The sequence below is a fragment of the Petaurus breviceps genome, unplaced genomic scaffold (genome assembly GCF_028583685.1).
Source record: "Petaurus breviceps papuanus isolate PSGF00001 unplaced genomic scaffold, PetGlider_PUasm1.0 90701, whole genome shotgun sequence".
Lineage (NCBI taxonomy): Eukaryota > Metazoa > Chordata > Mammalia > Diprotodontia > Petauridae > Petaurus > Petaurus breviceps.
Genome location: NW_027187316.1, coordinates 5,756,776 through 5,779,924, shown reverse-complemented (window position 1 = coordinate 5,779,924; position 23,149 = coordinate 5,756,776). Strand labels below are relative to the sequence as shown.

The 23,149-nt window shown below is 37.4% G+C and overlaps 1 protein-coding gene across 1 annotated transcript in view; it reads left to right on the top strand.

The window, feature by feature from the left end:
* The window catches only part of RUNX2 (RUNX family transcription factor 2), a 176,847-nt gene that overhangs the window by 9,429 nt on the left and 144,269 nt on the right, over positions 1–23,149 (top strand). Inside the window, exons 2-3 of the mRNA XM_069065835.1 lie at positions 4,036–4,192; positions 12,477–12,581. Coding sequence (XP_068921936.1) covers positions 4,036–4,192; positions 12,477–12,581 — 262 coding nt within the window. The remainder of the gene's footprint in view (positions 1–4,035; positions 4,193–12,476; positions 12,582–23,149) is intronic.

The window sequence follows — 23,149 nt, the reverse complement described above, 5'->3', positions numbered from 1 at the left end:
ATCCTTAATTTCTCTCCTGAGTTCTAAACACATTATCACTTTTGTACATTTCCAATTGCATAGGCGTCAGCCTCAGAATGTCTTAATCAGGATTCATCATTATTCTCTTCATGCCCATACATCTTCTAATTGTCCCTGTTTCTTTTGAGGGTATCACCATCCTTCTAGTAGCCAAGGTTCAAAACCTTAGAGTCATTCCTAACTACTCATTCTTCCTTACCCCACATTTCTGATCAGTTATGTTGATTCTAGTTGCACAATGTCTCTTCTTCTTAAAACTTGGGTTTAAAACATGTGTCCCTTCCTGCTCCCAAAGCTATGTATTTTAGCTATTTAATTAGCTCTATTGTATCTAGGTTAAAGTACAGTATTCTCTGGTTGCCTACCTTTTCTGAGTACATTACTGTCTGAATACATTACTGTCCTTCATACACTCTACATTTTAACCAAACATGTAATTGCTGTTCTCACTCACATATAACATTTTGAATCTCTCATCTCTATGCCTTTGGAAAGACTGGCTCTCATGCTTGAGTACACGTACACTCCCTCTTTGCCTCTGCCTATTATTATCTATAGTTTCCTTCAAAATTTAATTCCAGCACCACCTCCTATGGAGGTCTTTTCTAGTTTGTCCCAGCTTCTCCCACTGAAATTGTTTTATTCCCTTTGTATATAGCCTCTATTTACTTTTCTGTGTGCTTCTTGTATCCCCCAATAGAATGATAGTTTTTTGAGGGCAAAGTCTGTTTCATTTTTGCCTTTGTATTCCCTAGCACCTAATAGAAGAAGGTGCTCAATAGAGGCTTGTTGAGGGACAGCAAGGTGGTGCAGTGGAAGTGGTGTGGTAGATAGAGCACCAGCCCTTGAGCTGGGAGGATCTGAGTTCAAATTTGACCTTAGACAGTAGCTGTGTGACCCTGGTCAAATCGCTTAACCCTGATTGCCTCCCTTCCAGCCGTGCCCCGCCCCCTCCCATCTGACCATGAAATAATGCTTATTGATTAATTAAATATTTGTTGAATCGAATTACATGGCTCTCAGAGGGGAATGGAAATCATTAATTTATGCAAATTAAAGTGAGGATAATTTGAAGTCAGTGGGTTATTTTAAGGTTATAGCTTAGTGAAGAGAAGGTTTTAAGAGTATATGGATTATGACTTGAATTCTAAAATACTAGAAAAGAGAGAGTAAGGTCTTCCAAGTATGATGAGTAGTTTGTGTGAATGAGAAGAGAGCACGAATGAGAAAAGAACAAAATGGTTTAGGACTTAGTAAGCAAGATAGGTTTTGCTGGCTAGCATAAAGAGTGCAGGTAAAAGGAAGAAGCCTGAGAGGGTGGATTTTTTAAAGCCTTAATTCTCTAAATTAGAGTCCATTCTGGGCGATGGGGAGCCAGTGGGTAAATATTCATGAATAGATCCATAATCAATTTACACGAGTAAATTATTGCACAAGGCACTCATGCCACAGATGGCACATGTTGGTGTATAATCTAGCAGAAGATTATTTGATGATTTCAATGAGACAGTCTGGAAACCCTCTGAAGAAAAGATTGAAATAATCTGAATGTTTTAACAGTCTGGACAAGAACTTTGAGGGATGAGTTTAGAGAAATGGATAGAGCTGCGATATTGCCAAGTAGTAGGACTTGGTAATGGATTATAATAGTCTTTGAAAAAACGTGCATATAATAAAGGTGCTTTTGATTCTGTCTAAAGCAGAGGTTCTTAACCTTTTTTTGTGTCACGGACCCCTTTGGCAGTTTCTGAAAGCATACAGACCCCTTGTCAGAATAATGTTTTAAAATGTACGAAATAAAATACACAAGATTATAAAGGAAATAAATTATATTGAAATAGTTATCAGATATTAAAAATAAAACCTCTGAAATCTGTCCATGGATAGGGGATCCATGTAGGAATCCCTGGTCTAGAAGATAAGCACTAATCCATCCACTCTGTCCCTTATTTGACTAAGGACTCATATCTGTAAAGTTAGGATTAAGAATATAATCTATAGCCAAAGAACAGAGCAAAGCTAACTGATTCCATATGGAATCCATGAATTTAGCCTTATTAACGTTCTTCTGTATTCATTCAGTAATCATTTCTTAATATACTATGTGCAAGTTAGTCCGCTAGGGACTGGAAGACAAAAAGATAAATAAGACATAATTCCTGCCTTCAAAGTGTAGGAATTTAATAGGAGAGATAAGGTCTCCAGGAATAAGGATAATACAAAATAGAATGTAAGGTAACCAAAAAAGGCATAAACAAAGTATTATGAGGATTCATTGAAGGAAGAGAGCCCTTTTCACTAAGCAAATCAGGAAAAACTTCATGGAGGAGGCAGAAACTGAGCTGGTCCTTTTAAGGATGGTTAGGATTGGGAGAAAGGAAAAGGCATCCTTATCATAGAGAATACCATGAGTGAAGGCAGGGTGGGGGGTTGGAGGCTAGAGAATATTGGATATTTGAAGTGCGATGAGCAGTTTGATTTAGGTGGTATGAAGTACATGAATTGTAATGTGAAATAAGGATGAGGGTAGGTTGGTTGGAGACAGATCCTTGAATTCAGAACCAAGTTTGGTCTTTATTCAGTAGGCTAGTGGGAGTCATTTAATGATTTCATGTTGGTGAGTCATATGCTTGGTGTTGTGAATTAGGAAGATTAATCTAGCGCTCGTATGTAAAATGGATTAGAGAGTTAGAAAGACTGTAGATATACCCTAGTTAGGAGACTATTGGGATGAGCTAGGCATGATGATGACGGGCCTGAATTAGGCAGTAGGAGTAGAAGGGGAAGGATTGGGAGGGCAGAGATGAGAGATGCTGTGGAGGGAGAATTAACAGGACTTGGTGACTGTCTGGATGTGGAAGATGAGGAAAAGGGAGGAGTCATAATTCATACTGAGTTTACAAACATGGGTGACGAGGCACAGATTAATTGTGGAAACTAAAGAAGAAAGAGCCCTCAAAAATCACCCCGAGATAGCAAACAGATGTTAATCTGTTGGAGGTATATTTACTGTCCACATCATTCTCTAGTTACTTATAATAATAGTTGTTAATAATAATAATAGCTAAAATTTAAATAGTGCATACTGTGTGCCAGACATTATAGTAAATGCTTTTTGATTATCATTATCTCATTTGATCCTCACAGCAACCTTGAGAGGTAGGTATCCCCACTTTACAGATGAAGAAACTGAGGCAAACAGAGTTGAAATTACTTTCCCAGGGTCACACAACTAGTTAGTGCCTGAGACTGTATTTGAACTCGGGTCTTTCTGACTCCAGGTCCAAGGCTCTATCCAGTGTCTCACCTAGTTGCCTACATGTATCACTTATTGCCTTATATTATTAGCTACTTTTAATATTTCTACATTTTATCTCCTCAACTTGATTTATTAGCTTCTTGTGGACAAAAACTGTCTTATACTTCACTCCCTGGCATAATGTAGTGCTTATCATAGGTACAGTCAAGTATGTGAAAATGAAGCAAAGCAAAATAAGTAGCTGAAATGGACTGATCACCTAATAGGTGTCCAGGATTGCAGTGAAGAGCCATAAGGTTTCAGCTGAGTATCTTTCAGCTAAGTGATGAATAGGCTAGAATATCTTTAGCCAGTGACCTTGATTAGATCATAACTCAGACCTCTGTGGATTGCAGATAGCCAGTGGCATGCAACCTGTTCATGTGGGCACTAGCTTTCTTACTGTGGCATGTTTCCTAAGGAAGATTTGAGCCTGGAGATTTAATAAAAATATACATGCCTTCTTTGAAGAATTCTGCAGAGAAATGAAGGAAACTTTCTTTTAGTCCGACTTTGAAATGGGTGAACCCTGAAATATGGGTTTATTTGAAGTGGCATCTTTGCTTAGGTGTACCAGGCTTCATTACAGTTGGCCACAACTGTGCCACAGCACTGACAGGCTCTTGATAAAACCTACAGTTAAGAAGAATGACTCACATATTTTAGACCTTGCCTGATGTACTATTTTTGTTGTTGTCATTTCCTAATTTTTGTAGGTGGTGGCTCTAGGAGAAGTACCAGATGGGACTGTGGTCACCGTCATGGCTGGTAATGATGAAAATTATTCTGCTGAGCTCCGAAATGCATCTGCTGTCATGAAAAACCAAGTAGCAAGATTTAATGACCTGAGATTTGTGGGCCGGAGTGGAAGAGGTGAGCCTTTTAAAAAGATAATATATGTTATAGCATTTTGTACCATATAAAATCAGCTAGGGTCATGATGATGATAGTGGTGATGATGATGGTGATGATGAAGATGATGGTGGTGTTGGTGGTAGAATCAAAACACTAGAATCCTGAAATAAAATACATATAAACTTTTTTGTAAATTAAAAGCAACAACCTTCTTTTCCCCAATAGGGGTAGCTAGACCCAGTCCAGGTAACATTTATTATCTTTTTGACTCCTTTAATCTTTTGGATTTGTTTGAAAATTTTTTTCAGAGGAACTTGTGACAAAATTTGTTGTGCACATGAGAGTGAGGTACAGGGGAAGGAAGTTTTCATAGTTTAAATTCTGGGTTACAGGGAGTCAGATAACAGTTCATTGAGTGGAAAAGGGGGAAGAGAAATACATATTTTTAGTTTCTTGATGGAAGCCAAGCCCAATTGCTCTTAAGTTGTAACAATTCGTCATTATATTCTTCATTTATTGTGCCATAGCATCATAGATTGAGAGCTGGATTTGGAGTATGACTCTGTTACAAGGGTTCTTAAGCTTTTTTTCTATCAGGAACTACTTTGGCAATCTGGTGAAGCCTATGGACTTCTCACAATAATATTTTTAAATGAATATAAAATAAAATGCATAAAGAAATCAATTATATTGAAATACAGTTATCAAAACATTTTAAAAAATAGTTTGCATTTCCCAAGTTAAGAATCCCAGTTCTATGGAGACATCAAAATAGCATGATCATTGTTTACTCTCAAAGTAAGAATGCAGAGGCAGAGACATAACTAGCAATTTTTGTACCTGGGGCAGCACAAGCTGTGCCTCAGGATAAGGAGCATGAAATGAACCCTTAAATCTACCTTTAAAGCCAAGATCCTGGAAACCACTGAGGGGAGGGGTAGAAACCAGGGGCCAGAGAGAAGCCACAGTTCAGGAGTCCACTGAGAAGGAGAGAGGAGTGGGCAGGTCAGAGATAAGAAGGAGGTCATCTTGGATGTGGGGTGGCAGTGGGAAGTTGGCCACTTAAAGCTTCCTGCTTTTATCTGATTCTTGCTAAGTGCTAAGTCCTATTGTTGCTTTAGGATTGTAAGTATTTTTAGGATTTTCTAAATTTGACATCCTGAGTGCAAAACCCCAGTTGCCCCATTCTAGTTAAGGTTCTATTCACTTGCCTTGTTCCTTCCATCAGTGACTGGCATTTACCGTTGCAGTAGGATTCTAAAAAAAAATTTGGATTGAGCATAAACCTTTAATGCATCAATTTGCTTTACTTCAGCATGACTCTGGAACTGGTGAGCCTGATAAATGATCATGACTCTGAATGTCCCTTTGGTATTTAAGGATTTCCTCTCATCTGAAATCTATACTGAAATTGTAGGAAGCCTTTTAAAAGATGGTAAATAGAAAATAATTTCCTTTTAGCCTTTTTGCAGCTGCTTCATAATTGGAGTTAATGATGGAAAGGACGTCTCTAAGGAAACCAACTCTTCAGTTTTCACAGGATTCTCCCAAGACAATCCTATATATCATCTGTCTCCCTATTGGACTTAATGTATTTATTTGTTTATTTAAACAAATATTTCAATTTTAAGCCCTCTTATAAGGAAAGAAAAAGCAACCCCACTGTGTGCTGCAAATTCAGTTTGAAAAAAAAATGCAAATTTTCTTCTGGAGTAGCTGGAACAGAGTAGTGGGTCATAGGAAATGAGAGGCTCCAGTTTTTAAACAAAGTCCAAACTGACTGCTCTTAAGTTTGGATCATATGTCATATTATTACTATTGTAAAAGCTTGATAAGGGAGATTCAAGAAGGGCTGTTTCCGATGAGTAGTTTTAGTTTACTTTCTAGGAACATGGCCAAGAAGTTGTACTTTTAAACTTTTTTTTTTTTAAAGAACAATTATGCATGATAATGAGATACTGTCACAGAAAGGTCATTTGAAATAAAATGAATCTGGATCTCTCCACTGAATCAAAGCAAAAGGTGTTATCTCTGCAACATGGTTAAGTTAACTTCATTTTTAAAAAAGCTGTCCTATCTTACTGTTGAATGATTAGGTTTAAAATCTCTTTGACTCAGTTACTAGCACTATCTCAGTATACAATACAGTACAGTATGTCTTTTCTCTAATAAGCAGATGAAAGAATATGCTGGACTCCCTTTGTGTTCTCAATCTCACTTGAGTCCTATGAAATACTATTTTCTATTAAAAAGAGAGGAAATGGAGTTAGTATTTAAGGAATCAACACAATTTTTATTTTACTTTTCATATTCAGGCTAGTGTTTTCATTTATAGTGCTTTTGTATTATATAGACTCTGCATAAGTTTTCTCTGATCAATTTGAGTAGAAACTATGGCAAAGTGATAGTGTACTTTGTAAACCCTCAACATATTTATTTAAGAAACTTCAAAGAGAAACAAAGGGTGTGCACTGTTTTACTATATTGGCTTTCTGAGTTTTGGCTGGTTTCCCAAATAGCAATTTTTATATTTAAAAAAAAAAAGACAGACTTAACTGCTTGCAGACTTTTCACGCATGGAAGATGAAGAAAGCTTCTTTTGATGAAGTGTAATTATGTCCAAACAGAGCTGACCCCCTCCCCCTATATTTCTTATGATCTTAACTGAAGAAAGTAGGGTTTTTCCTTTGAAGCAGCCGGGACTTGGTGGAGGATCTGAAATGCTACAGTCTGCTGCCAGAGGCAGGATGGAGAAATTGGTCCAGACTTGTCTTAGAGACTTCTACGAGAGAGAGAGAGAGAGAGAGAGAGAGAGAGAGAGAGAGAGAGAGAGCAAACAGTAATAGATTATTATATCAGTACAATGTATTAAAGGAAACAGTTAACAGCAAACAGAAGTCAGGAGAAAAAAATTATCATCAAAAGAATATTGATAGGATGAATCAAACATTGTTTTTAATATGAGTAAGTTGTTTTTCAGTGACAGGAAACTCTTTAACCTGCATCTCTTTGTACCTGACCTGGTTTATCGCACTTTTTTTTCCCCCAGTTTCCTCTTTGATAATCATGCATCTTAATCTCTAAAGTAAGGGAGCTGTCCTAGAACACCTTTGAGGTCTCTTCCATCTCTAGATCTATTAGCCTATGATCTAGATTTTTCTTAAGTTGTGAAAACTAAATCAATACTCTGCTACCACCATACCTCTCCAATTCCACTCCCCCACTCATATATGTGTATACACACATATACATATAGGTATATGTGTGTATACATATGTGTGTGTATATATACACACACACACACACATATATGTATGTTTAATATTTTTTCCTCTGCTCTTAAAGAAATGGCCGGAATTTTCCAGCATTATATTGTACTTTTCCTTCAGTTTGAGAAAGATAACTCAATCTACTTCATGACAACACATTATAGAAAGTCTGTAACTATTATAATTTGTCCATGCCAAACTCCACTGATGCCTAACACTTTTGGACTTGTTTTGCAATCAGATATTGGTTAGAATCTATAATGGCTCCAGTGAAACCTCTCTTGTACACCTGTGGTTGAGAACTGCACATAGTTTCAGGTCATGCTTTCCTTTTCTTTTAATATTTTTCTTTATTCATCATGTACTCAACAAACATGAATATTTCAATATTCCAAGAAGAAAAAAAGAGGATTGTATATGAAACTTTGAACTTGTTAGTACAGTTATTTTTAGGTGTACTTAAATTTAAGAGGGTAGTAACAAAATTGCTGTCTCCTTTTGAATTTTTTTCTTCCATGTATTTTAAACATTTTTTTATTGCTACTATCTCCTTCCTTCCTTTCTCTTTCTTTTTTCCTTCCTTTCTTTCTTTCCTTCTTTCTTTCTTTCTCTGTCATTAACCACTAGTAGTTTCTACCCACTGTTTCATAACAATTACATTTAATTAAGTAAAACCAATCAACACTTTGGTTGTCAGAAAATGTTTGCCTCATTCTATGCTAATCTAGTGTATCCATCATCTCTCTACCAAGATACATTTGATATTAGCCTTCTCCACTTATGATTGGTTGCTCCCTGCATGTTCCTTTTTCTGCCTTTACATTTTCAAAAGACCAATGGGGCTTTTAAGAATCCCCAGCAAAATTCATGCTCTTTTTCATGTCAAACACAACTTTAAATTCAAGTCAATAAACATTTTTAAAGAACCCACTATATGTGTATAAAACACATACAAGTCTAAGAGAGAACAGAGTCAAAATAGAAGGGTATTTCCTGTTCTAAAACAGCATTCCCTCCCTGTTATGTCTGACAGTCCCTCAGGCTACCATAATGATTGTCAATGTTAGTCTTCTGTGGTTACAACTGAAAATATAGGACTTGAAGACATAGTTCAGAAGTAACCCCCAGATAAGTCTCTAGCTGATGAAATTAGCGAATCAACACTAAAATTAGTTGTTACTTTCCATGAGTAAAGAACATATATTTTTAAGAGTATGTCAAAGGCTAATAAAAAGGATGTATAGAAAAGATATTTCTTTTGGTTGATGAAAGATATCCAGGAAATAAAGCAAGACTTTATTTGAGGAAAGCATAAATATCAACATAAAGACATAACTTATGAAATGCCCATTTTTTTGAAGTAGAGTGTTAATTTCTATGTTGGTTTATGTTCCCTTATTTTGTCTTTGGTATTACCTACATCTTCTCTCAAAAGAACAGCAAGGAGTGGGAGGAATCTGTTAAAAAAAAATAAATGTTAAGCACATCTTGTTCTTTGGGATTTGATTTTGGAACAGTTGTAATTTAAGTGCTTATTTCTTCCCCAGAACCACTACCCACATCTTTATTTGAGAAGGATAAATTGGGGCATTATAGGAAACTGGTTCCACTTTGAAAATTTGCATTAGTTTTTAAATTGTAGAGTAAATGTCTGGAATGGTGCAGATTCTCTTTTGCGTAGAATGTTGCCTCTGAAATAGTAGAAGAAATAATACTCTTAAACCTTAAGATGGAATCTTAAGGTTTCAAAATATAAATAGATTCAAAACAAGCTTAGCTAAGTTTGTAGTTGATGCCTATAATCAGTTAATAATAGAATATAAGATTACATTTCTAGCCTTTTAAAAATGTTTTATCTTTGTCTTTTGTTTTCACATGAAAGATGTTTTTAAATAAATTCCCCACTCACACCCACCCCACATTGCAAAAAAAAAAAAAAATTCCCCACCCCACCTTGCAAAAAAGAAAAAAATAGTAATTGTCACAACTCAGTGACCATATTTGTCTAGTATATTCGATAGCCTGCCATTATAAATCCTCTCTCTCTCCCAACCCCCTTTCTCTAGGTGACATAGGGGATAGAGTGCTGGACCTGGAATCAGGAAGACCTGTGTTCAAATACAGCTTTAGACACTTATTTTTATTACCCTTGGCAAGTCACTTGACCTCTGCCTGCCTCTGTTTCTTCATTTATAAAATGAAGATAATAATAGCACCTACCTACCAAATCTGTTGTAAAGATCAAATGAGATGATATTTGTATAGGGCTGTGCAAACCTTAAAGCATCATATACATGTTGCAATTATTACTGTTATTATTACACCACCACTACTATTATTATTTAAAAGATGGTTATTCTGATTATACTTTCTTTTAGTATTATTTTCATTGACATTATTGTAGACATGTCTGTATTGTTCAGTTGGTTTGCCTTATTTCACATTGCTTCATATAAGTCATCCCCATGTTTGGCTGAATTCCTCATATTTGTCATTTCTTCCATGATAATAATATTCCATTATGTGTATATAATATAACACTTGCTCAGCTATTCCCCAATCAATAGTATCTACATTGTTTCCAGTTTTTTTGTCATGAATATTTTGCCATATATAGAGCCTTTCTTTCTAGTTTTTATCTCTTTAGGATATTTTCCCAGTAGTGTATCTGTAGACTTTTGAGATCAGTGCTATAGAAATGAATACTATCTTTCCCCAAAAGCCATCAGGTATTGCTAATGTTTAGAAATTGCAGACCTGATCCATTTGAACCATTGATCTGAGTCAGGATGGTGAAGTATAAAGATTTCTGGATTTGAAGTGAAAAGACTGGGTTCAGAACCTAGCTGTGCTACCTCGTGTGACATCAGATAAATTCCTTAACTTGTCTCTTTCTTAATTTGTAAAATGTTGGGATCAGGCTTAACTACTGAGGACTTTCCAGCTCTAAATCTATTTCACCAGATAAAATCAGTTTTATCTTAGAGATCCGTATCCATATGGGTTTTTCTGTATTGGAGGAATAATCTCAATTCCCTCATTCAACTTCCAAATTTCCAATTTTTAAACATTGAACATAAAGGAAATTTATGTGTATGTATTTTAGATTATTTCTGATCTCTTCCTAGCCTATTTCTCTCTTTAGCCATATCAATTGGATTTTAGTTTGGAGAAAGATAGTTTGAATTATTTAAAGCATGTATTTCACATGACAGTCACTTGAAATGTGATGTATTGAAGGACACACTTTAAAACTAGATGTCTTTATCACATTGCTCTAGATTTTTGCATTTATTCATTTCAGATACACTGAACTATGGTACATTTGTCTCCTTAGGAAAGATTCTCTACCTCTTAAAAGATTCTTCAATATTCCTGAGGAATATTCTCCTCCATTTTCTTGGCTATTGGAAAAATATAGCATAGGAGACCTAAAGCCACATGCTCAGTAACAAATGATGTGTGTCTTAAACAGATTTTAGGAAACTCCATGGCCTGGTTTGAAAAGAAAACCCAGTCACTAGACTTGACAGCCAAAGACCTGTTCTGCATTAAGCCTTATATATAACCTGTTCCATATTAGGCTTTGAAAAGATTGCATTAAGTTTTGCATTGCTACATATTGTTTAAGCTTTGTGTTTTGATTTAAAGCTCTCAGAGCTCAATGAAGGGAAAGAATCACTGGTCAAAAAAAAAGGCAGCAGCAGCTTTTTAAAAGGTTCTGGTCCAGAAGCCATCTCAGTGGGCAGCAAGGCCTCAGATTGCTGAATGTTTTATTGAGTCACTCTTATACGCCTACCCTTTCCTGTCTTGTAACAGTTTGCAGTTTTGACTATCTGACATTACTAACCGTTGCATATCTAACAGATTACAACTGTCAGTGAGTCTGCATAACAGAGGCTGGTGTCTTCTTATAGGGAGAACATACATTCAAAGTTCGTATCGCAATTTCCCCTGTCTTTTCTTTCCTCCTTTTCATCACCTTCTGCCCAGGAATCTGAATCATCAGTTGTGATATTTCAACAAAGTGTGGGGGCCCCCTCCTAAAAGTTAAGATTCAAGTGTACATTTGGGGGATGCCATATATATCTGGTACACAATAAGCCACTGTCAGAGAATTGTTTCAAGACTTAATAGTGGGGACATATGTAAGGGGGGGGGGATTGGAGTTGGGGGAGGAGGAAAACTTTGTTCCAGTAATGATGAAATCATCATCATACCACAGGCACATTAAGGCCAGGACAGGAGACACTAGCTCCCTGTTAAAATGATTCCCATAAGAACTTGACTCTTTCATCTTCTTATTGTAGTGCAGTTAAGCAAATGAAATGTTAAAGCCATGTGAAGTAAATAACATAATCAACAATGATTTACTATTGTTCTCTCATAGGGTTGTGACCCAAACCTAAATAAAGGCTTCTAAAATTGTCTGGGTTTGGATGTGTTCCTGATGTTACAGAAAACCGAAAGGAAGAGAAACCTCCAAGAGTGGACTGTGGCTTTTGTTTTTATTACCATTATTGCTACTGCTCAGCTCTTTTAAAACCTGGAACTGCCTTACTTTTTAATGTTGCACGGTGGATCAAGGCAATCATGTCTAATGCTGAGGCTGGTGTTATGTCGATAGACAAGTCTAGTGACTGCTTAAAACTGCAGGCAGAGAGAGGGTTTAGAATTGAGCATTGGAAATGTTTTGTCTTGGGTTTGGACTATGAGAGCACATTTTCATAAAATCAGTAATCATAAGACTGTAGGATTTTTTAGAGCCTAGAGTCCTCTACCTAGTACAACCTCCTCATTTTACAGATGAAGAAACAGAGGGGAAGGGAGGTTAAACAAAATGCTTAATGTGGAAGAGCTGGGATTCTGACCTGGAGACCAAGGTCCTTCTAAATTCTGCTGTTTCTATTGTATAATGCTGTCTCTTCAGAGATGGGAAAAATTATACTTTGAAAATCTTCATAGCTGCATTAAAATTGGCAATTGCTTCTTTCATGTATTTATTATGGATTATTCTGTCTTTCCATCTGCAGGAAAGAGTTTCACCCTGACAATAACTGTCTTCACAAATCCCCCCCAAGTTGCCACCTACCACAGAGCTATTAAGGTTACAGTAGATGGGCCTCGGGAACCAAGAAGTAAGTACTTGACTTTCTTTTGAATGCAGTGATAGTACATATAAATATGTGGAAAATGTACACTCCTGAGTGAGCAACATAGTTTTGGATGTATGATTTCTTTACCAAATGCACTATTTCCATATGACTTCAGTGGAGGAACTATTAGAAAAAATTCCCACTTAGTGGGAAATAAAATTATAGACCCATCCTTTGCCACAAGACAGTTAATACTTCTGAGACACTGGGGAGAGAATTCATAATCATTCTTTAGCTGGAAGTAAGTTTTATAAGAACTTCAATATGTCTATTTCATAATAATGAACAGACTAGATCCCCAAGACCCAAGGTGGAAAACAACAAACCGTTAAAAAATCTTGGGCTCAGTCGAAAGCACTTGTATATGTTTCCCATGGCCTAAGAATGTGTATTAACTCTTCTATTCGCCCACTCATTCCCTTTATAAAGAGCACACTCCTTAATTATAAAAAATTTATTTGCGAATGATAACTTGCTTGATTGTTACAACACAGTTGTTTGGTCATGTTCCAGTAATTGTTATAGATAGCTTCTGCTAACAGATATAGTCTGACTTGGTTTAATCTGTCTTGGTTTATTTGTCTGTCTGGGCATCCGGCAGCTTTAACCAGCAATCATTTTTATATCGTGTACATACTCCACATGGGCCAATATGCATTTTCCCCCTTAATCTAAATTAAGGCAGGGTTTTTTCAAAAATTCTCAGACAAACTGATTAGAACAAACCTGGCCTACCTGTATTTAAATATATTTAGAGATTAAAGATTATTCGATGTACAAACCACATTAAAAAGTCACATCATTGGAAGCATCACTTTCACCACTCTGCCTTTGATGAGCAAATACATGTAGGTTAGAGCCATTGTCCTTAACAAGTTTAATTTATGGCAGAGGTACAGTTGGAATAATTATTTGACACAGAGAAGCATACTTGCCTATATGGCAAACCTGGACACCTTTCCTTCCCCTAAAATGGTTAGACAAAGGCTAACGAGGTCTTTTCTCTGCTAGAACAATGTAGCATCTCCTTAAGTGGTGAGAACAACCCTATACCTCTCCTGTGGCTGCTGTCTCTCTTCATGAAGGCTGTCTGCTTGCCTGGGCTGGGGAGGTTTCCTGCTTCAAAACTGAGTCTTTGAGGTTTTTGTTTTCCCCTCCTTTCATGTGCATGGCGTCTTTCCAAGTTCAAAAAGTTGGGTCAGTGCTAGCTCTGTCTTTCCAACTTGGGATCCTCCTATTCAGAGGTGGGTGACCCACACATCTGTAGGAGCCTGAGGTTGTTAGACTTATAAGGGAGGTTAGCCCATGTATATGAATGAAGGATGGCTTCAGGGTTCTTATCTGAATGGTAGCGGGGCTTTCCCTGAGTTTGCAGTCAGGGATGACCACCTGTGTTGGAGAGTACCTATCTGCCCATTTTATCCAACCCCTGAAGTCCTGGAGAGGCAAGGAAGTTCACTTGTAATATGCATAAAGTGGGGCACTTGCTCTTTTAAGTATTTGTCCTTAAATAACATACATCTTTTTAAAAGGTGTTTCTTACTGATCTCAGGCTTCCTGTCTTGGTTTTGGGGAAAACAATATAAGGGGTGAGTGAACATGTGTTGGTAATTAGGAGTACTGAGAGGATAAATACAAGAAAAGATAGGTATGCCTTTAACTGGAATCAGTTTTCCTGAAGACATGACAAAACATGAGAAGGTACCGTGACCTGGTAAGTAAATGGTCACTTTAGGAGAAATGACACAGGAAGTCATCTTTATGTGACTGCTTTAAAAAATTTTTTGTTACATTTGAATTGCAAGCTGTTCCCTTCCCTCCCTCCCAATTCTGCACTAGAGAAAGTCAACATTTGCCATGATGTGTATGAGAAACTATAAAATACATAGTTTGGGTATATTGCTTCTTTCTCTTGAGGTAGATTTATCTTCCTTCATAGGTCCTTTGTAGTTGATTTGAATATTCATATAACTCAGAATATCTTAGTCATTCACATTTACTCTTTGAATATTATGCTGTTACTATATGCAATGTTCTCTTGGTTCTGCTCATTTAACCCTTCATTATTTCAAGCTAGTCTTTCCATGTGTTCCTAAAATCAAACTGCTTATATTTCTTGTAGCACACTAGTATTACATCATAATCATGTACCACAACTTATTCAGCCATTTTCCAATTGATAGGCATCCCCTCAATTTCCAGTTCCTTGCCACCACAAAGAGAGCTGCTATAAATATTTTTATAATCTGCATGGCTTTCCCCCCTTTTTCCTTGATCACCTCGGGAAACAAACCTAGTAGTGGTCAGAGGGTATACACAGTTTTAGAACTCATTGGGCATAATTCCAGATTGACCTCCATAATGGTTGGATCAATTAATAGCTCCATTGACAATGATGGCTTTTCAATATTATTCTGTTGCCCTGGGAAGTTCACTTAGTTTCTCTGTGAAATGAAAACATTAGTATTACTTTATAGAAATGAAGGGGGTAAAGTAGACCACCTACCAGTGACCCTTTCCAACTTTAAAAGCTACAGTCCTAATTTGTTGGAGGAATTAATTAGTTGATGTTTATCAAGAATACCAGTACTTTCAAACTGGAAAATGCTCTACTGGGGAGATTAAGGTTTGGCTGTGTGAAGCCATCACTTTGGGATAGACTTATATTTAAAGTTAGCAAGGACCCAGAGATGGAATGAGGTGCCAAAGCTTTTTGGTTGACTAAATTCCTACTCCAGCATTCCTGAATGACATTTCATGGAAATCCAAGAAGTGTCTATGGGTAACTAGATGTCCTATTCATGATGTCATGGAGTACTTTCAGGAGGGGAGCAGGAAGTGGAAATTGAAGACTCATCAAATTCAGAACAGATTTCCAGGTGACTCCAACATCAGAAGGCACCTTAAACAGGACCAGCTTTTCCAACTAGATTACTCAACACTGCATCCATTCTTTTCTGTCCTCCTTTCCTCACCAGTCTTAGCTTTACTAGACAACAAACATGCTTGGTATTCTGCTTTCCCCTTACTCCCTTTCTTTAATTTCAAAGACTTCAGGTGTCTTAAGATGGAGGGTCATTTACATTTTTCTACAATGAATTAAACAGTATTTTGTTTTAAAGAGAGTTCATCTACTGTTAAATTAAGTAGACTGGAGCCCTCCAAAATTCAGATTGTCTAATTTTGTAGTCCTTTCTTGCAGACAATGTGGAAAAACCTTTAACAAGAAATTCCCTGAGAAAGAACCAGAGAATGAGTCCATTAATGAAAAAGTTTCAGATTTTGTTAAAATGCAGAATTTTTATTTTTTAAGTAGAAAATTTTGCCACAGAAACTAGTCCATTGTGATGGGTTGAACCAACTAAGGATTTTGCTCTCCTGATTTAGTGTTAATGGAATGTCACTCTTACCTGAAATGGCTTGACTATCTGTTGAAGGCTTGCTCATATCCTACCAGCTCTTCCATCCAGCTTTTGTCTAAGTAGAGAATCAGAGAGTTAGGTTTTAACTGGTATGTATTTTCTTTTAATCAGCAGTTTTACATGTGGCAGGTAAAATGTCTTGTTCTTTTGGAGGCTTCTTTATAGTAAGCCCTCAGATTTTCTTGATGGGATGTCACTTTTAAGAGGTGAATAACTCTGTAAAATAGACTGCTCATACTACAGGTTTTACACAAACGCTTGTTTCTCCTAGTGAGATGTCAGCTCCAATTTCTGCACATTAGCAAATGACACTAATCAGTGATATAAATAATGCCTTAAGCCTGCATCCACGTGGCTTGGGGAAAGTAAGGTGGAACAGATGATAATTATGATTCTGTTATAACAATACAAAGCAACAACAAGGACAGAATTCCTCGGAATTGGGGATACTCCAGTCCAACAATGCCCCCTCTCAGAGGCTGACCTATTATCACATCTGTTGAGATCTTTTTATTCAGAAATCTGAAGGTCTTCATCCTTCTATGTTTTCTGTCTCTGGCAGCTGAACCGGTGTTGTCACTTCACAAACAACTCCTTTTCTTAATATACACATCTGGCGTTGGCAGTTGGACTAACTTCATAAGAGCACATGATCATCACTCATTACAAGATTAAAAAGTACCCCATGGCATCATTGATGTTTTTTGACTTTGATCTTTTGCAGTTGTGATTCATCTCAGTTATAAAACTTCCCTTTAAAGGAGCACAGCCGATGACTTATTAGGACCTTCATCTTAAGTAGCGTAAACATGAAAACGGTGCACATCTTTACAGAATGTCATTTACTTTCTTTGCCAGCTTATCATTTTAAGACATGACATCATGCTGAAGATCCAAAATTTGTAAGTCTTGTTTTCAGGCAAGACTTTTTGACCTTATGTTGGCAAGTTAACTTGAGAGAATCAATAGCATGTACTTTCGTTGCAGATGTCATCTTCAGCGGTGGTAGCAGTAATGTCACCAAAGACATCTTACTTGGTCAGACGTCAGTTCCTGTTAGCAGTCTGCTATCTGTTTAGGCACCTGGTTCCACCTCTCTGCCTAATTTAAAGGATTCCCAATAAGGAAGGAGAAACTTGGTAGCAGAACCTGTAGTTTGTTATTGTGGTGCTCCCAAAGAAGGGTAATAGCATTGGTGGTAGATGCAGATATACCTCTGAGAATCTTTTGTAAAGGGTTTTATCAGCATGAGAGAGTTTCCCATATGGGAACATCTCCCACCATTCATATTAATAATCCATCTAAGGGTGGCCCAGTGAATAGAGCACCAACCCTGGAGTCAGAAGGACCTGAGTTCAAATCTGTCCTCAGACACTAGACATACTTACTAGCTGTGCGACCTTGGACAAGTCATTTAACCCCATTTGCTTTGCCTTCCCCCCTCCAAAAAAGAAAAAAAAAAGAAAAACTCATTCATCTAGGCCATAAGTTAAGTAGTAGGGACTTTTCTTGCCTGAGGCATATAGAAGTAAAATGGCTTTTTAGGTTTGTAGAATTATTTCATGTCAGGGGCAGATTTTGAATCCAGGTCTTCCTGACTTCATCCTCTAGTAATTCATTTTGACAAGCATTTGTAAGGGCCTACTATGTGCCAGGAACTGCTATTTTCTAGGGATGTAAAGAAATGCAAAAATCCAGTACTGTAGAAGGTAGGTTTTATCATGAAGCTTCAAGAGGCAGATGCAATGAAGGGGGAAGCTCATTCCACATGTGGGAGGCAGCCAATGTAAAGGTAGAGATGGAAGATGGAGAGTCCTGTTTGAGACACTGCAAATGGGCCTGTGTCATTGTAGAGTGGCTGGATTAGAATAAGGGGTAAGAAAGCTGGGATGATAGGAAGACTCTGAGAGTTACGGATAGCTTTAAGTGCCAAAAAGAGAACATTATATTTGATCTTTTAGGCAAGAAGTAACAGAAAATCACTGGAGTATATTGCCTCTGTTGGTAATATAGGAGATATTTTTTAAAAAGTCCAACCTGTCCTTTTCTGTCTCCATCTTTAACTTCTTTTAGCTACTTATATTCCTAATTTTATTTTAACATACCTTTTCTTGTTTTGTAGAAGGGAATAAGTCATAGCTCCACCCCTTTTCCTCCCCACTCCACTTGAATATAGAAATCTTGCTTTCAATCATAGTGGCCTTATTTTGATTTGAATATCTTTGGAGCAGATCAAATGTATTTTGGGTGGGGGCTATACCATCATAATCAATGTGGAAGCCATTTTTTCATTTATTCAGCAAATAATTATGGCCACTTCTCGCTCTATTTATGCCACTTTATATTTGAAGATATATTTGGGGAAAAGGTATATATTGAGTATTACAAATTAAAAAACATTTTTTTTCTATATACAAAGGTGGCCATTGGACCACAAAAATATCAAGCAATTAATCTGGCTACATAGTCTGGTACATTATTGAATGGGCTAGCCTAGAAATTTTATTCTTTGTATACCTTCTATTTTTGAAAATGCCTGTTTTCAGGGTGGCTAGGTGGCACAGTGAATAGAGCAACAGCCCTGGAGTGAGGAGGACCTGAGTTCAAATCTGGCCTCAGACATGTAACACAAATCTAGCCATGTGACCTTAGGCAAGTCACTTAACCCCAATTGCCCTGCCTTCCCCCCTCCAAAAAGCAAAAAAAAAAAAAAAAGCCTGTTTTCCTACATATTTACAGACATACTCTCCAGCATATGCAAATGAGAATCTGAGAGTTCTTACGTGTACCTTGGGGAGATGAACCATATTTCTTGCCAAAGGAGAAAGAAAAAAAAAAGAAAACCATTGTTCTTTATACTTTCTTCTTTGCTGTTTCCCTTTATTCTTATTCTGCTCCCCAGGTACTATCTGTATAGAAGATATGAAACCCTTCAAATGCTTCTTTTCCTTGTCTTCTTTCTGTTCCTTCAGGCTGATGGTCCCAGGCTTAGGCTGCCACATTGCTTCTGCTTGGCTGTCTTCCCTACTTTCAAATGGGTCTAGAGTTTAGGGGAGTGGGAGGCCACCTGGGAGGGCAAGTATTTGGTATTGTTTTTATAGTTAGGACTGCCTTAGTCCACTGGCTCGCACTGCTAGGGGAAGAAGCTTGAGTGTTTCAGCTGACGCTGTGTGTTATTTTTTTCATTCCCTTGCATGCTCAGCTCCCTTGGTCTTTGATTATTTACTTAGCTCCTCAGAGAAATTTTCTCTACTCCCTATTCTAGAGGAATTTTCAGAAAGAGAAGTAAGGTTTACTGTTTTAAGTATTGAGTTCTGAGACAGAACAGTTTGAGCAAGGCATCATCTCGTTTTTCTATAATGTACCTCCCTTCATAGGATCTCAGTTTTGGAAGTTGAGGCAACAGGCCTTATTAAGCACTTAGAGTGTGCCGGACACTGTGTGTACAAAGATAGGCAAAAACAGTCCCTGCTCTCAGGAAGCTTACAGTCTAATGGGGGAGACAACATGTCAACAACTAACTACTATCAAGACGTATATAAAGTAAATTGGAGGTAATCTCAGAGGAAGACACTAAGATTAAGGAGGACTGGGAAAGGCTTCTTGTAGAAGGTGGGATCCTCTCTACTGTATCTGAAACAAACCTTCACTAGCCTACATGATGGGAAACTTACTATCTCATTGGGAGCCCATTCCATTTTAAGACATTTCTAAATGTTAGGTATTTTTCTTATGTGACACTGAAATCTCCTTCTTTGCAACTTCTGCCTGTTGCCTCTGGTTCTCCCATTTGGGGCCTAGCAGAAGTCTAATCCTCTCTTCAAACATCAATTGAATATGTCCAACATATCTTCCTTGGTTTTTTTTGTTTCTAGTCTAAACACTCTCAGTTCCTTCAAATTGTCTTTGTGTGGAATGATTTCTAATTCTTTTACCAACTGGACACTCTCCTCTAGACATGATCTAGATGAACAATATCAAAAAAATATGGCAACCACATTTTAAAATCATTGCAGAATACAAAGGAACGATCTTCTTCCTTGTTTCAAACTTTGTGCATCCATTAATGTGCTTAAGATCTCTTTGACATTTTTTGCTACCATGTCACAACTGTTAACTCATGTTGAATTTGCAATTTAAAGTATTTTCCACATTACTTTTTCTCATTCTTTATAAATATGTGTGTGCATGCATGCATGCATGTGTGTGTGTGTGTGTCTCCCATCTTGTGGTTGACTTTTTGGATCTAAGGGTAGAAATTTACATTTATCTCAATTCAATTTCATTCCTTGTGACTATCATTGTGATAGGTAAGGAATGGAGGGTTAAGGAATTGCTTCTCCTTATTTCAGAGCTCTCTGGAGAAGCTCAGCCATAATCCTTCCTCCCTTTTTGTGGTGCTCAGATCCTCCAGGAGTCCTGTGGGATGAGGGAGTTGAATATTTTTAAACTTTCAGTGAGGGGCTGACTGCATGGCATTTGGTTGCTCTTCACTGATGGTTGCTTATTTAAATGCTGTCAACATGAGAGGTAAGGCAAAGAATAAGTCAAAATGTGTTGGATAAAGGGATTAAGGAAGAAGCTACCAAGGGCAGATGGTATGCCTAAAACAGGTTCAGTATCTAGAGTCTTTCTGTCTGCAGGAATAATTTAGAAATCTTATTATAGGTCTTGGACTAGACCTCTGAAGACACTGACTCTTTAGTATTGAATGAAAGATGTTAGCAGAAAGCACCTTAATTTCCTTGACTTACAGAATCCCTCCTGACTTCTTTGCTGTCACCGTCTGTGAAGTGAATAAATGTTCCTTGGGCTTGGTCAAATACTATATTCTTTATTTACTCTGTAGGCAACACATATGAATAGGAGTTTGCCTGGAATAGATATTAACCATTTGACCAACCAACTTATAAAACATGTAGTGATGTTTGAAGGTTTTTTTAAAGGGGTGGGGGTATTGTTTTTAGACTTACTGTAATAATAGTTCTTAGGACGCTCCCTGTCCCCCTCCCCGCCCACGTGCCTCCATTCCCTCCCTTCTCCCCAAGAGGAGAATAGAAGGAGGAGGAGGCCAGAGGTGGTGGTGGAGGTTATGTCTGGTGTTGGTGGAATGTGCTCATGAGTAGAACAGCTTTAAATCTCTTTCAGAGGGTTTTTTTTTTTTTGTTGACTGCCTGTCAGGAGCCGGGAAGATAGCCAAGAAGGAAATGACACATCGAGAGGCATTTTGTGTTGTGCAACATTCTGGGGAACTGATGCAAGGATATATAGCCTGTTTACACATTCCTCCACTAGAAGACTGCATGGCAGTAATTTAATTCAGTAACACATGGCATGCTACAGCAAGGAAAGCTATACCCTTCACATCCTTTCCTAGCAAATTATCACAGCAGTTAAAACATGCTTCATGCTTTGTCCCTTCTTTGGAGGCTTCTCTGGTCTGTCTTCAGAAACCACGAAGACATAACCTTCTCTGCCCCTGGTACCTAGTGATCTGAATACACTTTTTTCCCACTGGAGTAAGCTCATATTAACAAGGAGCTGTCATTTTCAGAACATTTTCCATGTACACATGTTTCAGTTGATATATTTATTTTATACTAAATATAGTAGGGCAGTTTTTCAAGTGATAAGTATTCTGAAAGAAAGCACATGTATGTGAGTTTCTGGATGGGGTAATAGTTGGGTAAAAACTAGAAGTTTTTCATTATTAAAACCACGTAAAACATTTCTGAGATGAATCTTGCTCCAAAGTTTCCCCCTCTGTCCCTGCCCCAAAGGAAATCCTTTCAGTCATATTCTTGGAGTGGACCAAAAACTGTTGCTTCTTATCCTTGAGGGGACTTGAATCAGTGATTTTTTTTTAGTACTATGACATTTGTTAAAATCATTAGTTTAGAAGTGAGGGAAACTTTGGAGGTCATTTAGACCAACCCCTGAATTTTACAGATGAGGAAACTAAGGGCCAGGGAGAGGAAATGACTTGTCCAAGATCATACAAGGGTTAAATAACAGAGATTCGAATTCATTCATCTAACTCCAAATTCATTGCACCATGTAGCCAGTCCTTGAAATAAGCCTGAAGTGAAGCATATATTCTGCTTTTTAAAAAATATTTTAAAAATTTTAGACTTAAGCACCAATAAATAAGAATTTCCATATACAAAGACAGAAAATAGATACGAATAAATGAATTTTCATAAATAAAAAAACTATCAGTTTCTGTGATTCTCTATTGTTGGAGAAGCAATAGAAATTAATATGGTTAGTATCTATCTTAGAGCACTCTCGTTTAATATAATATAAACCCTGTTAACCATTACAGATATACTATAAACTGAAGCATGGATATATACAGTACTGTTCACTTAAAACCTTACTGTATTTTATCTGGAGAGGTTTTGGGGTGGAGAAATTTATATCACTTAGAATTGTCAAGTCAGTTTCTGAGACTGAGAAAAGGTGTCCCAAATCATTCAGATAGCTTATAGATTTTTTTTCCTTTGTGGAGGGGAGCAATCAGGGTCAAGTGACTTGCTCAAGGTCACATGCCTAGTGTTAAGTGTCTGATCCTGGATTTGAACTCAAATCCTTCTGACTCCAGGGCTGGTGCTCTATTCACTTAGCCACCTAGCGGTCCCCTACCTGATAGAATTTAATAAGTGAAAGGGAGCTTAAAGATCATCTAGTTTAATGTCATTATTTTGCAGAATGTTTGAGATTGACTCAAGATTACACTAGTAGTTAAGTGTCAGGAGGTGAGACTAGAACCTGTCTCCCAAATCCCTCTGATGCTTTTCCCACAACACTATGCTCCATTCAAAATGTTCATTCGAGGATCCTCGGCAGCATCAAAGGCCTTTGAGGTGGGCCAAGAAGGTGGTTTCTTAGGTGGTGATTTTTTGGGGATAGGAACAAGGAAGGTCCCCTCGATGCATAACTTTCTTACTGTGGCTGCTGCCAGCAAGCTCCCTTAACAAGAGGAAAAGCTTTTCATTTTGCAATGAAAAATTATCTTCAAGTGCAAATGTTTTAGACATTCACCATCTGATGGCAGCACCCTCTGGCCCAGAGGACTCCCTACACACACACACACACACACACACACACACACACACACACACACAC